Below are 13,319 nucleotides of genomic sequence, written 5' to 3'. Positions count from 1 at the left end.
GATACAAGTGTAAAATAGCTTTAACATCGCATATTCACAGATTTAAGGACTTGACCAGAGCTTACCATGAAACCCCTAAACACTGCTTCTGCCCCCATCTGTTTAGAGTAAAACACCGACATTCTTTCGTAGACTGCTTAGCTTAGGTCTGATTTTTTTAATAAAAACCACCCAGCGGGTGGGTGATTTTGCTTCCGCGCGGAACGGCTTCGGCAGAAGCTTTCAGGCAGCACCGCGGCATGGCGGGGCTGAACTCCTGCCAGTTGCGGTGGTCACTGGGCCTGCAGCTGGGCTGGCTCTTGCCTTGAGTGGGCAAGTTGAAGGACGAGTCTCTCGCGACCTCCTGGACCACATTTTGACCAGGACACTGCGGACAGCACAGTGCAACGTAAACTCAGGATAGGACCAAGGTACCACCCCGCCCCAGGTCGGCTGGGGAGTTCTGCGCAGGCGCGGCAGTCGTGCGACATCCGTCACTTACGGCTGAAGCGGTTTGTGCTGGGAGTTGGTGGCGCGGTGCAGGGCTCATAAGAACGAGCGGCTTGGGCGCGGGTAATCAGCTCCCTTTCCCCCTTTTCCCACTTCTTCTAGGTTCTTGGGACTACCGCGGAGCTTCCGGACCTGATGCGGGCGCCCTGTCTTGGACTGTCCTACCTTGCTCCTCTACTGCTCCGGGTGCTCCCGCGCCCAGGTGGGGGTGAGGGGCGGGGTCGGGGGCTGGCTGGGCTGGACTCCATCCTGGCATCTTCGTGTTGAAATCTCCCGGGTAACTCGCCGTTCTTCTTGTTTTCCAAGACTGGTTTCCGGGGATTGTGACTTGCAGGGTCCGCCATGGAGCCAGAGCAGATGCTGGAGGGACAGACGCAGGTACCAGGAGGCCCTGGCTTCAGGGTGGCGGTGTGCAGCGAGAAGGGGCGGCTCGTGTCTCAGTGACCTGTGTTTTGTTTTCTAGGTTGCAGAAAACCCTCACTCTGAGTACGGTCTTACAGACAATGTCGAGGTAATTCGCCCAGTTCTTTTGCCGTTTCTGAGCGTCTCTTATGTGCTGGAGAAAACTTAGGATCCATTTTTACCAGGTTGCTTTGCACAAGGGAAAACTTTTATCTCAGCATGAACCAAACAGTATCAAGTTATGGGTAGCTTGTTTTATTAGTGGTACTAATGCTTCGTGGTATACAGAAGTCCAAATTACTTTTGAGTCAAGAGTTTGAACTTCTGAAAGTGATATAAAGAAACAAACATGCGTCACCAATGGAGACTGTTAGAGTCGGTTTTGCTTGGTGGCTATTGGTGAATCTGTTGGGATATTCTTTGGAAAAATTGCGCATTAAAATTACACCCATTGTCTTTGTAGCAGAATAGTGTGCTGGTGGAATGAATAAGTGTTGTGTTCTTTTTGCGTTCAGTAGTAGATGCCTTTGGAAGCTGTAACACACATAATAGACATTGTTTTTGTCTTACACATCGAAGTCTGAGTTCAAAGAGTCCACACAAAAAACATACACAAGTGGATATACTTTCCCAGAGCTTTTGCATATAAGTGCTAGGAGGTTGTTTAAAAGTGGAAGTTAGGGGTGCCTGGGTGGCTCAGTGGGTTAAGCATCCGACTTTAGCTCAGGTCATGATCCCACCGCTCTGGGTTCGAGTCCCATGTGGGGGCTCTGTGCTGACAGCTCTGAGTCTGGAGCCTGCTTCAAATTGTGTGTCTCCCTCTCTCTCTGCCTCTCCCTCGCTCATGCACTGTCTCACTCAAGAATAAATAAACAACAACAAAAATTAAAAGAAGAAGTTATTTTGTAAATGAATGAGTAAATGCTAGAGCAAATGAATTAGCCAAGGCTGGGTGGGATTGGTTAGGAAAATAGAGAGGCTTCCAGGAGATGTGTATGTTTTATTGGGGGAGAAAAAAAAATAGGGAAAGACCTTGCCAGTGATTAAGTTTGGATAAATGAGTACAGGAGTATTTCCAAGCAAAGTAATAATAGTAGCAGCTACTATTTACACAAAAGAAAACTTTGTGTAAAGTAATTACACCAGTTTGTGTTCTATTCCTTTAAGAAACTTCTTTTAAGGCATCAGCGCAATCTTTCTGTGATGGTGCTTGTGTACGAAGGCAGAGCCGTGATACGGTACAGCAGTGTTTCCCAAAGTGTTTCTCTCAAGTCCTCAGACCAACTTCCATGGAAAAGTGAGGAAAAAATGAGTGGAGGGAGTACTTGATAATGATACATTGTTTGGTGATTGGTCTTCCTGCTTTTATAATTTAAAAATGCCCATTCTCTTGGGGCGCCTGGGTGGCTCCGGTCACCATCGCGCAATTCCTGAGTGTGAGCCCCACGTCAGGCTCTGTGCTGACAGCTCAGAGCCTGGAGCCTGCTTCGGATTCTGTGTCTCCCCGCCCCTCCCTTCTCTCTCTCTCTCAAATATAAGTAAACATTAAAAAATGTTTTGAAAAAATGCCCATTCTCTTATGAATTAATGGTGGTAGTAAAATAATATATTTATTTATTTGTAAGTTTTTACTTTGGAAAATAGAGTTCATTTCCCTATGTTGGTCCCTTCGTTAATTGTGTAATTTTGAATTTGTTGTTTGTGATATCTGAAAGTTTGGAAACCACTACAGCTGCTGCTACTTTCTGTCTTACTCCATTTTGTTTCCTAATTTCTTTTGGGGGGCTTGCTTTATGGTTTATAGCATGCAAGTCTAGCTTAACAATTTACCTTCAAGTGGTATTATTTCCTTTAGTGTGCAGTGTAAGAACCTTAACGACAGTGTTCTCCCATTGTCTTTCAACTGGCCTTTGTGCCACTGTTATATACCTTCTACATATTTTATAAATACCATAACTCATTATTTTTATTTTTATTTTTTTTAATTTATTAAAAATTTTTTTATTAGTTTTCTTTATTTTTGAGAGGCAGAGAGAGACAGAGTGCATGTAGGGGAGGGACAGAGAGAGAGGGAGACACAGAATCCAAAGAAAGGCTCCGGGCTCCAAGCTGTCAGCACAGAGCCTGATGCAGGGCCGAACTCACTAACCATGAGATCAAGACCTGAGCCAAAGTCGGTCACTCAACTGACTGAGCCACCCAGGCGCCATTATTTTTATTTTTTTTATTTTTTAAAGTTTATTTATTTGTTTTTGAAAGAAAGAGAGAGTGCAAGCGGGGGGTGGGGAGAGAGAGAGAATGAGAGAAAAACCCAAGCAGGCTCACTGTGCAGAGCTGGATCCAGGGCTCAAACTCTTGAACCGTGAGATCATGACTGGAGTCAAAATCAAGTGTTGCTGCTCCCTTAACTGACTGTGCCACCCAGGTGCCCCTCGTTATTTTTATTTTCTTTAAAAAGTTGTCTTTAAAGAGATTTAAACAATAAGAAAAAGGAATATTTCACATTTACTCACTTATTTACCATTTACCATATTTACCATCTTGACTCTTCATTCTTTTGTGTAGATGGAGATTTCCATCCGGCATCATTTTCCTTCTGCCTTAAGGGCTTCTGTAAACATTTCTTATAGTGTAGGTCTACTGGTAAGGAAGTCTTCGAGCTTCTGAGTGTCTTAAAAAAAGCATTATTTTGTCTTTATGTTTATTTTTTGAATTTATTTTTTTGTCTTGAGATATTTTTGCTGGGTATAGATTTGTTCTATTGTCTTTGGCTAACATTATTTCTGGCAGGAAATCGGCAATCATTTCTGTCTTTTCTTCTCCATACTTAATGTCTCTTCTCGTGGTGTTTTTAATTTTATTACAGGTTTTAAATAATTTGATTATGATATGTCTTGGTGTGTTTTTTTTTTTTAATTATTTTTATGCGTCTTGTGCTTAGGATTCATTGAGTTTCTTGGATCTGTGGGTTTAGAGTTTTCATGAAATTTGGAAAAATTTCGGCCATTATTTCTTCAAATATTTTAAAATACTGTTAGCTTAATTTATTTACGTTTTCCTTTCCCTTCTTGGAGATGTGGAATATATTATAATAGCTGGTTGATGGCATTGCCTATTCTATCATCTGTATCATTTCTGGGTCTCTTTCTGTGGACTGAATTATTTTCCTCATTATGTGTAGTAGTTTCCTGCTTCTTTGCTTGCCTGGTGATTTCTTATTGGAGGCTGGGCATTATGCATTTTATCTTGTTGGGTACTGGTTATTTTTGTATTCCTTCAAATATTCTTGAGCTTTGGTTTAGGACACAGTTAAGTTACTGAGAAACAATTTGATCCCTTTGAGGTTTGCTTTAAGCTTTTCCAGGTGAGACCAGACCGACCTTTAACTGAGGCCTAATATCCTCCTCTTGCATCTCCCCCAAGGCTCCGTATATTATGTGGTTTTCCAGTTTTGTGTCACAGGAACATGAACTATTCCTGGTCTTGTGTGAGCTCCGGGGATTCTGTCTCCTGCTTATTCTAGGTGTTTTTTTCCCTTAGCCTTGGGTAGTTGCCCTACATCCATGCCCTGATAAGTACTCACCTGAAGACTGTAAAGCAGTCTCTTAAGTGTCTTTCTGCACATTTCTCTCCTTTCCATGTACTCTTCAGTACACTGTCCTGTAAATTCTAGTTGTCTTGATCTCCCTAAAGTTTCAAGTCTGTCTTCTCAGCTTGGGGAGATTGCTGGGCTCTGCTTTGGTTCTTTCTGCCTTGCATCCTATATGTTTTCTAGCAGGAAGCAGTAGCCTACGACAATCATAGGGGTCACCTTTTTTCCCCCCCCTGTTTTTGTGATCATTGTTCTACACCATTAACATCTTATACCTTTTTTTGGAGGGGGGTGGATTTGTGTGTGTGTGTGTGTGTGTGTGTGTGTGTGTGTATATATATATATATGTATATATATATATTCAGGATTTTGGCTTAACTAAAATTAAGCATTAGCAGTTGGCACATAGTACATATTCATTAAATATTTGAATGAAAGATGAGAGGATTTGGTCAAGGGGTTTTATTATAAGATATATAGGAGTTAATCAGGTATTGCTTAATTGAAGCAATTAATTGCTTCCTTATTGAAGGTATTGGAATGTCATGTAACTGACTAGTTTTTGTTGTATATGGGCATTATCTGTTGAAATTTACTGAGGAACAGTAAGTTTCTTAATCCATGAGCAAGTAAATAGATATTTTATACATTAAGTACAGAACATTACCATCTTACTAAGTCTCAAAATAAGATGGAAAAATCATCAGCCTGATTAGAGTAGTTGCCTGACATAGTTGTGGAAAGTGTCTTTGGAAATCATGGTACATATATATTGTAGGTATATGATTAAATTTTTTTTTGTTTTTTACCACTTTTTACAAAATAAATTTATCTAAAAAAGCTAAGTCTAGAAAATGTTTCTTTGTTGTCATTGACTCATTTATATCCAGTTTGAGTATGATTGAAGCAAAAGTTCATTTTTTTAAAAATTTTTTTTACATTTATTTATTTTTGAAAGAGTGAGACAAAGTGAGAGTGGGGGAGGGGCAGAGAGGGAGGGAGACACAGGATCACAAGCAGGCTCCAGGCTCTGAGCTGTCAGCACAGAGCCCAACGCGGGGCTTGAACCCACAGACAGTGAGATGACCTGAGCCGAAGTCGGATGCTCAACCGACTGAGCCACCCAGGTGCCCCAAAAGTTCATTTTTTAAAAAAGATTTTAAGTAATTTATACCCCCAACGTGGGGCTTGAACCCACAACCCTGAGATTAAGAGTTGCATGCTCCAGTAACTAAGTCCTCCATGTGCCCGAAAAGTTTATTTAAATTAAAGTGTTCTTAATAGTGGTTTGTCTTGTAGATAGCCACTTATTTCTAAATTTCTAAAATGGTCGATTTGTAAAAGAATGCAAAGTTTTTCAGTAAAGATGTCAGATGAATCTATGTGAAAGACCTAAATTTGGGGGTTTCTAGGAGTAATAGTATAAGTCGTTTCTTAAACATCATTTAAATATCATATTAATGATCTTTTCCATATGATCCTCATTTTTTGACTATCATTTACTTAATATTTTTTCTTAATTCTGTTCACTTTTAAAAATCATGAATGCATTTCTTTAAAAAAGAAACCAATGGAAAAACATTCTCATTTGATAGAGGATAACCATAAACAAAATAGTGAATGTGAAATGGTGGGGATAAGTTTTAGCTATATTGTATTGCCATTGGAAAGCTCTGAGCCTGAAGCCTGCTCTCTCTGTTAAGAGTTTAGCAAGTGTTGCTAAAGTGTTACACACCTATTACTACGGAAGTGAGACTTATCCTTGATAACTGCCTGTGATGAAAGGATTGAAACAGGACTAGCTTTCTCACTGTGATTCAGTGCTACTTATTGTCATGTCCATATTTTTTTTTTCAACTTTTTTTTTTTTTTTAATTTATTTTTGGGACAGAGAGAGACAGAGCATGAACGGGGGAGGGGCAGAGAGAGAGGGAGACACAGAATCGGAAACAGGCTCCAGGCTCCGAGCCATCAGCCCAGAGCCTGACGCGGGGCTCGAACTCACGGACCGCGAGATCGTGACCTGGCTGAAGTCGGACGCTTAACCGACTGCGCCACCCAGGCGCCCCTCATGTCCATATTTTTTGAAGCATACTGTAGGAAAGTATTCTTATGAAAGAAAGAAAAAGCACTTGTATTTATTCCTAAACAGGCAGAAGGAGAGAGAGAAAGAGTAGAATCTAGAGATAAGACATTAAAAGAATAGATACTATGGTGCCTTCAGAGGAGAAAGGCTTAAATGAAATTTAGAGATGGGTCTGATTTTATTTTGGCAGAGAGATTTGCCCTACCATACCAACTCTGGTCATTGATTTGCCTTTTCTACTCATGTCATATTTCCATTATTTTTTGTTTAGCACTCAATCTAGTTATTTGTAATATACATGCGTGTTTTTTGAATCCACTAGAGGATAGTAGACAATGAGAAGATTAATGCAGAAAAGTCATCAAAACAGAAAGTGGATCTTCAGTCTTTGCCAACTCGTGCCTACCTGGATCAGACAGTTGTGCCTATATTATTACAGGGACTGGCTGTGCTTGCAAAAGAAAGGTAAGATAGTGTCTGCAAATGGAGTTCCTGGAGAAAGCAAAATAAAGGCTTCCCTAAGTGAAATCTCATTAGCTATCATTAGTTATGTTTAATTATTTCTCGCAATATAGAGTTAATAAAATAAAATATAAGTCAGCCCTAATATCATCAATTAAGACACTTTCATTTATCTCTACTGATCTTAGATCATATGCATATTTGTAAAGATTTGCAATTGTGTACATGTAATTTTATCTCCTTTTTACTTAATATTATAAACTAAAACTTTTCCCATATCTCTGCATAGGCTTTGTGATTATAATTTAAATTATAACAATATTGCAATTAGCCATTTTCTTATTGTTGAGCTCTTAGGTCCAATTTCCTTTGTTATTATAGGTTAGCAGGCAACCTGTGTTAGATGTTTTCATGCCTCTTTTGCTTTTGTTTCATTACTTTCTTATGATAAATTTCCAAGAGTTGATTTGCAAGTTTGAGGAACATGACTCTTTTTATAGTGTTTGACACATAATACCATTTTTCCATCCAAAAACTCATCCTTAAGTTTCTTCCATTATCATAGTCTTAATAGCGTGACTGTTAACTTTTCTTGTCAAGGTATTTTGATTTATATTTCAACATTACAACATTATAATATATAATATAATATATTAGCAACATTACAGTTTTTTCTGTACATGTTTTTTCCTAGTAATTCTACCTAAATTCTTTTTGTATAAGCAAATCCAGTAGGGAAAATGTTTTTATAAATTAGTTATACGTATAAAAGAGGATTTATTTATGACTGCAAGTTATGTCTCGGCTCTAATTCTGTCAATTAAAATATGGGCATCTTTTATATTTTCTTGTTCTTTACAGAAAGCCAATATATTAGAAATTATAAATATTACTTTAAATGCTAGAAGGAAAAATTTGAAGAAGTTTTTAAATAACATGCTATTATTAAAAACCATTTTTAAGGAAGGAATTCTGGCAAAATTATTCATGAAATTAACCATAAATATTATGTGAAAAATGTTGTTTATGTCTAGGCAGTTCAAAAGGCTATTTAAAATGGTAAAGGAATATTTTGAGATCACTGTAAATGAATTCTAAATACGCCTTTTCATAGTAGGATTTTAAATATCTGATTCCCCCAATTTTTCATCTTTCATCTTCTTTTTTCAGCAAGCATAATCTATGGAAAAGTGATAAATAGGAAATGACATCTTCTGTTAACATTTTTTCCTAGTTTTATTGAGAAATAATTGGCACATATCGCTGTATAAGCCTAAGGTATATACCACGGTGGTTTGATTTACATATATTGTGATATGATTACCACAGTGCATTTAGTTAACATCCTTCATCTCACATAGATGCAATAAAAAGGAAAAAAAAAATGAAAAGAAATTCTCCTTGTGATGAGAACTCTAAGATTCTACTCTCAACAACTTTGCTGTCTCTCACACAGCAGTGTTAGCCGAGGTCATCGTGTCAGATACCACACCCCTGGTGCTTGCTTATTCATCTTGTAACTGGAAGTGTGTGCCTTTTGACCACCTTTCTCCAGTTCCCCATTCTCCCACCTCTTAATTCTAAAAAAATATGTTTTAACTTCTCAGATGTGCTGTAGGGTAGCAGTATTAGAATTATTATTGATTTAAATATTTGAAGTAAAATACAGGTGACTTAAAATATAATAGAACTTACTTGTCCAAATGAATGTTGATTCCTTTGATTCGTTTTTTGGGAGTTCATCCACTCGTCTCACTGATGCTACAGCCATTTTCCTATATTGTTTTTGTACTCTTATTGAAGGATGATACTTGTGGAGAAAATTGTGCATGTCATAGGTGTACACTTCGATGAATTTTCAGAATCCAAACATACCCACAAAACATGCAGTCAGATCAAGAAACTGAGTACTGTCAGCACCCCAGAGTTCTCCCTGGTGACCCCTTTAAGTCTTTATTTCAATATCCTGGGTAATCGTCATCCCACTGTCAAACATTACATTTTTGAAACTTTGTGTTTTAGAATTGAGTTTATAACCAGATTTAAGTCATACAAAAATCTCAGCCTCTTTAAACCATATTGTTGACTAACTTGCTTGTCTGTTTCACTTACCATATTTACTACAAATGGCCTTTGAGTGTAAAATGAAAATTGAATTTAAAAAGATGTGTTTTTGTTAATGGAATAATACATTTAAATTAATACACCTAGAATATAAATTTCTAAATTTTGGATTTCTTTTCCCTTCCAGACCACCAAATCCCATTGAATTTCTAGCATCATATCTTTTAAAAAACAAGGCACAGTTTGAAGATCGAAACTGACTTATTGGGAAGAACAGAAAAAATTTTGTTTCTACTGTAGATTTACATGATTAAGAGGCAGCTTTAATTGCCAAGATTTCCACCCCCTTTTGGAAGTATAAGAACCTTCAGGACAACAGAACTTATTTCCGGAATTGCAGAAGAAAACATTTCCCTTATTTTGATTTAATCACAATACTTATTTAATGAGTGTATTCTGTGCAATTTTTTTCTCAGATTGTCTTTAACTTTGTTTTTAAAATGACCTTCAAAATAAACTGTTAAAACGTCATTATTTGAAAGTAGTTTTTGTTCTCTATGACAAATATTTTATATGGTTCAGTTATTTTCATGAATTGCTTCTTTCTTGGGTCTTAGAATGCTGCAAAATTTTACAACAGCATGAAAATACAACAGAGTCAAGTTTAACATAACAATCTCAGCCAGTTTTTCTCTTTGTTGTCCCTGGACCTCCTGGAGGGTGGGATCTGGGCATCTTCAGTTTTTAACATCACAGGTGATTCTAATGCACAATGAAGTTGGAGTACTGATAGAGGCATTGTGGAGGGTGTACAATATCCTTCACTGCTATAAACCTTAATGGTAATACAATAACAGCTGTTGTTTGTTGCAATTCTGTGTGTCAGGCATAAGTACTATTTTACTTAAATTATCTTTAACATTAGCAACTCTACAAAGTAGATATTGTTATTCCCATTTTGCAGATGAAACCTTTGGAGAGGTTAAGTGACTTGCTCAAGACCACACTGCTGGTAAGTGCTTGAATGGCATTCAAACCCAGTTCTGTCAATGTGTTGTTGATAGCTAAGTGAGAAGTACTTGTGCAAGTTAACATCATTGCTGCTTTTTGAATAGAAAACACCAGCCAGTCCTTTCTGGGGGTCTGCTCACTTTGTCCTATATGAAGAAATTAAATAACTCATTAGCTCAGAAAAAAAAAAAATTGTCTGAAGAAAGCCAGGCAGGAAAAATATTCATTAGGAGAAGTGGTTCTCAGTGGGGAGTGACTTTGCTCTCTCACCCCAGAGGACATTTGCTAATGTCTAGAAACAATTTGGTTATCACAACTGAAGTAATATGGAGTTTTACTGGCATCTGGTGGATAAAGGCCAGAAATGCTGCTAAATATCTTATAATACATAGGACAACCTGTGTGCCCCACCTGTCCCCAAGAATTATCCAGCTCAAAATATCAACCAGTGCTAAGGTTGGGAAGCCCTGGTTTAGGGGCACATGGCTGGATCAGTTGGTAGAGTATGCAGCTCTTAATCTCAGGGGCCATGAGTTTGAGCCCCACATTGGGCATAGAGTTTACTTTAAAAAAAAAAAAAAAGAAAGAGCTTGCTTTGGAAGTGTATTAAAACTAATCATGTAAGGGCCAAGTTAGGAATTTAATGCTAATGAGGTATGTCTTAAAGTTCACTTCTTAAAATTTTTTTTATTTTTTAAAATGTTTATTTTTGAGAGAGAGATAGAATGTGAGTGGGGGAGGGGCAGAGAGAGGGAAACACAGAATTCAAAGCAGGCTCCAGGCTCTGAGCACAGAGCCCAATGTGGGGCTCAAATTCACAGACTGCAAAATCATGACCTGAGTCAAAGTTAGATGCTTAACCGACTGAGCCACCCTGGCACTCCTGTCTTATAGTTCACTTTAATGCAGCAAAAGCTTATTTCAATAGGAGTGACACTTGTGGGGAGGTGACATGGTTTTGATTTAAAATTGCATATCTATATATTTCAATAGGAAAAACATGTAAAGATTGGGATCTCTTATAGTTTCCACAAATATTAATTCCATCTGATTCATTTTGGTTATTTGGCTAGCTCCTACATTAATCTGCCTGAGTCTTTTTAGTGACATTTTTAACATTTGATTAAGTAGTAACTGGGTAATTTTTATTAAAGCATCAATAATTTTATCATCTTGACAGCAGTTCTTCACCTGTGACTCACATCAGAGCCACTTAGGGAACTTTTCATATTTGTTTCATATATAAATAGTCCTGGAGAGCCTGATTCAATTGTGATCAAGCCTGGGCTTCTGACTTTGACAAAAGCTCTTTAAGCCATTCTGATATACACCTCTGGTTAATGACCACTTTGAAGTAATGCAGTACTCTGCCTAGTGCTACATTATTTCTGGTGTTCTACTGAATTCTCTTTGAGATGGGGTTTAAATTACTCAATCTTGAAATTGATCCTTTTAAAAGTTACAGCTGAGAATAGGCATATTTTGTGCTGGTAGTACATACGCTTCTTACTGAATGCTTATCATGTACCAGGCACCCATGCTAAATACATGAATTGTTATATAATCTTCAAACCCTGTGAGGTAGATTTAATTTTAATAACTCACTTTTAGATGAGAAAAGTGAGATTTTTTTTAACTTGCTCAAGGGGAAATAAGTTTGGGGCAGGGATTCAAACCCAGATTAATGCTATATTACCTTCCCTTAATGCTATGTTACTCTCTGCTTTAATGTTCTCAGGGGTGCTTACAATTTTTCTTTGGGGGAAAATCAGTTTGCCCTTGTGTGTGTACAGTAGGAGGCCTTTTATCTAGTTGGTAGAAGGAAAAGCGAGTCATGGTAGGGAAGCCTCAATGACACTGAACAATTTTTTTTAAACTTAAAAAAATATAAATCTTTTTAACCTGATAATATTTTTTTTCAATCTTTTCTTGGGTATGGGTTCTCTGCTTAGAATTCTGTTTCGTTTTTCTTCCTCAAACCACTTCTGTAATGTATGGTCTGAAAATTCCAGTTTTAGTTTTTTTCTGAAAGTAGAGGATTATTTTAGACATTTAAGAAGTAATTTCTAGAATCCTATAATTTTTTAATGATTTCTTTTCTCCAGGCTTCAGTCATCTTATCTGCCTTTAATTTGGCAGTTTTTACTTAGTCTTTCCAGAGTATTCCACCTAATTTTTGTAGCTCTTTTGCATTATGTGTTTGCATTTCATTAGTTTATGTAATATTTGATTAAATTGTGTAGTGGTTGTACCTAGTACAACTGGTATAAGTCAACTGGAGAACACGATGGACTCTTGTAAGTTATGTACATAAACCTGGGAGGAGACTGTAATAATGTGAGACTTTCCTAAAGAGTGTAGTCTATAACCTTCAAGAGTTCAACTTGTATTTGACTATGGGAATGGAGAGCATCACTTACTCCAGTAAGTTAGTGAAGTAGAAACCAGTTAAGAAAGTTTCTACTACACTTTGATGAGGTATTTTATGTGTAGCTGGCAATTACATTATAGAAGCCATTCCTACCCTTTGAACACTTATTTGGGTAGGTTATTGTTTAGTAAACAACTATAGAAATAGAGTAAGAAGTGCTACGTGTTACAGAGAATTTGTGAATTATGTTGGTAGATAGCTTAGTGGGAAGATGAGAGCAAATTAGGCATAGATTCATAGAGGAAACGGAGACCTTGAATTGAAAAAAAAAGAAAAATGGCTTGGGTAGAATGATATTGTCTACTTAATTCTGACAATCCTATAGAAAGAATATTGAACCTTTGCTTAAATCTCATTTAGGAGAAGGTATAGTGAGATTTTAGGATTGATAACTTCCTGCTTCCTGATAGAATGGTTGTAGGGATAGCATAAAATATTGTAGCCAGATATTTTTCTGGACTGGATTCCAAAAAGGCATTAACAGATCGGATGCCTGATACCTGTCATCAACCTGTAGAAATGAAGGACGAAGATGAAAGCTGTAAATGGCTATCACTGAGAATCTATTTGTTTAAAAATCTCTAAATTTAAATTAGGAAAGTAATATAATAGTGGAAAATAGGTCACCAGAGATAAAAGGGCCAGGCAGTAATGAACATGAATTTTCTTTCAAAAAAACCCTCTTGTCAGACTTAAAAAAAACCAAAAAACAAAACAAACCCTAAATCTTTTGACTCAGTTGTTTCATTTCTGGGAATTCTAAATAATATTAACAATACATT

At 37.3% G+C, this 13,319-nt stretch overlaps 1 protein-coding gene across 3 annotated transcripts; it reads left to right on the top strand.

Moving 5' to 3' along the window:
* Positions 1-255: 255 nt before the first annotated feature.
* Positions 256-9,626, top strand: DPY30 (dpy-30 histone methyltransferase complex regulatory subunit). Of its 3 annotated transcripts, XM_058682977.1 has the most exons (6): positions 256-410; positions 592-691; positions 796-867; positions 953-1,000; positions 6,892-7,034; positions 9,283-9,626. In XM_058682977.1, the coding sequence occupies exons 3-6, from the start codon at positions 832-834 to the stop codon at positions 9,353-9,355; spliced, it is 300 nt and encodes a 99-aa protein (XP_058538960.1). In that variant the 5' UTR covers positions 256-410; positions 592-691; positions 796-831; the 3' UTR covers positions 9,356-9,626. The 3 variants fall into 3 exon arrangements, with proteins under 3 accessions (XP_058538960.1, XP_058538958.1, XP_058538959.1); XM_058682975.1 differs by lacking the exons at positions 256-410; positions 592-691 and adding an exon at positions 452-552; XM_058682976.1 differs by lacking the exon at positions 256-410 and having other exon boundaries at positions 489-691.
* Positions 9,627-13,319: the final 3,693 nt, after the last annotated feature.

Source organism: Neofelis nebulosa, chromosome 9 (assembly GCF_028018385.1).
Source record: "Neofelis nebulosa isolate mNeoNeb1 chromosome 9, mNeoNeb1.pri, whole genome shotgun sequence".
Lineage (NCBI taxonomy): Eukaryota > Metazoa > Chordata > Mammalia > Carnivora > Felidae > Neofelis > Neofelis nebulosa.
Note: the sequence above shows the minus strand (reverse complement) of the source record. Positions and strands in the feature narration are given on the sequence as shown.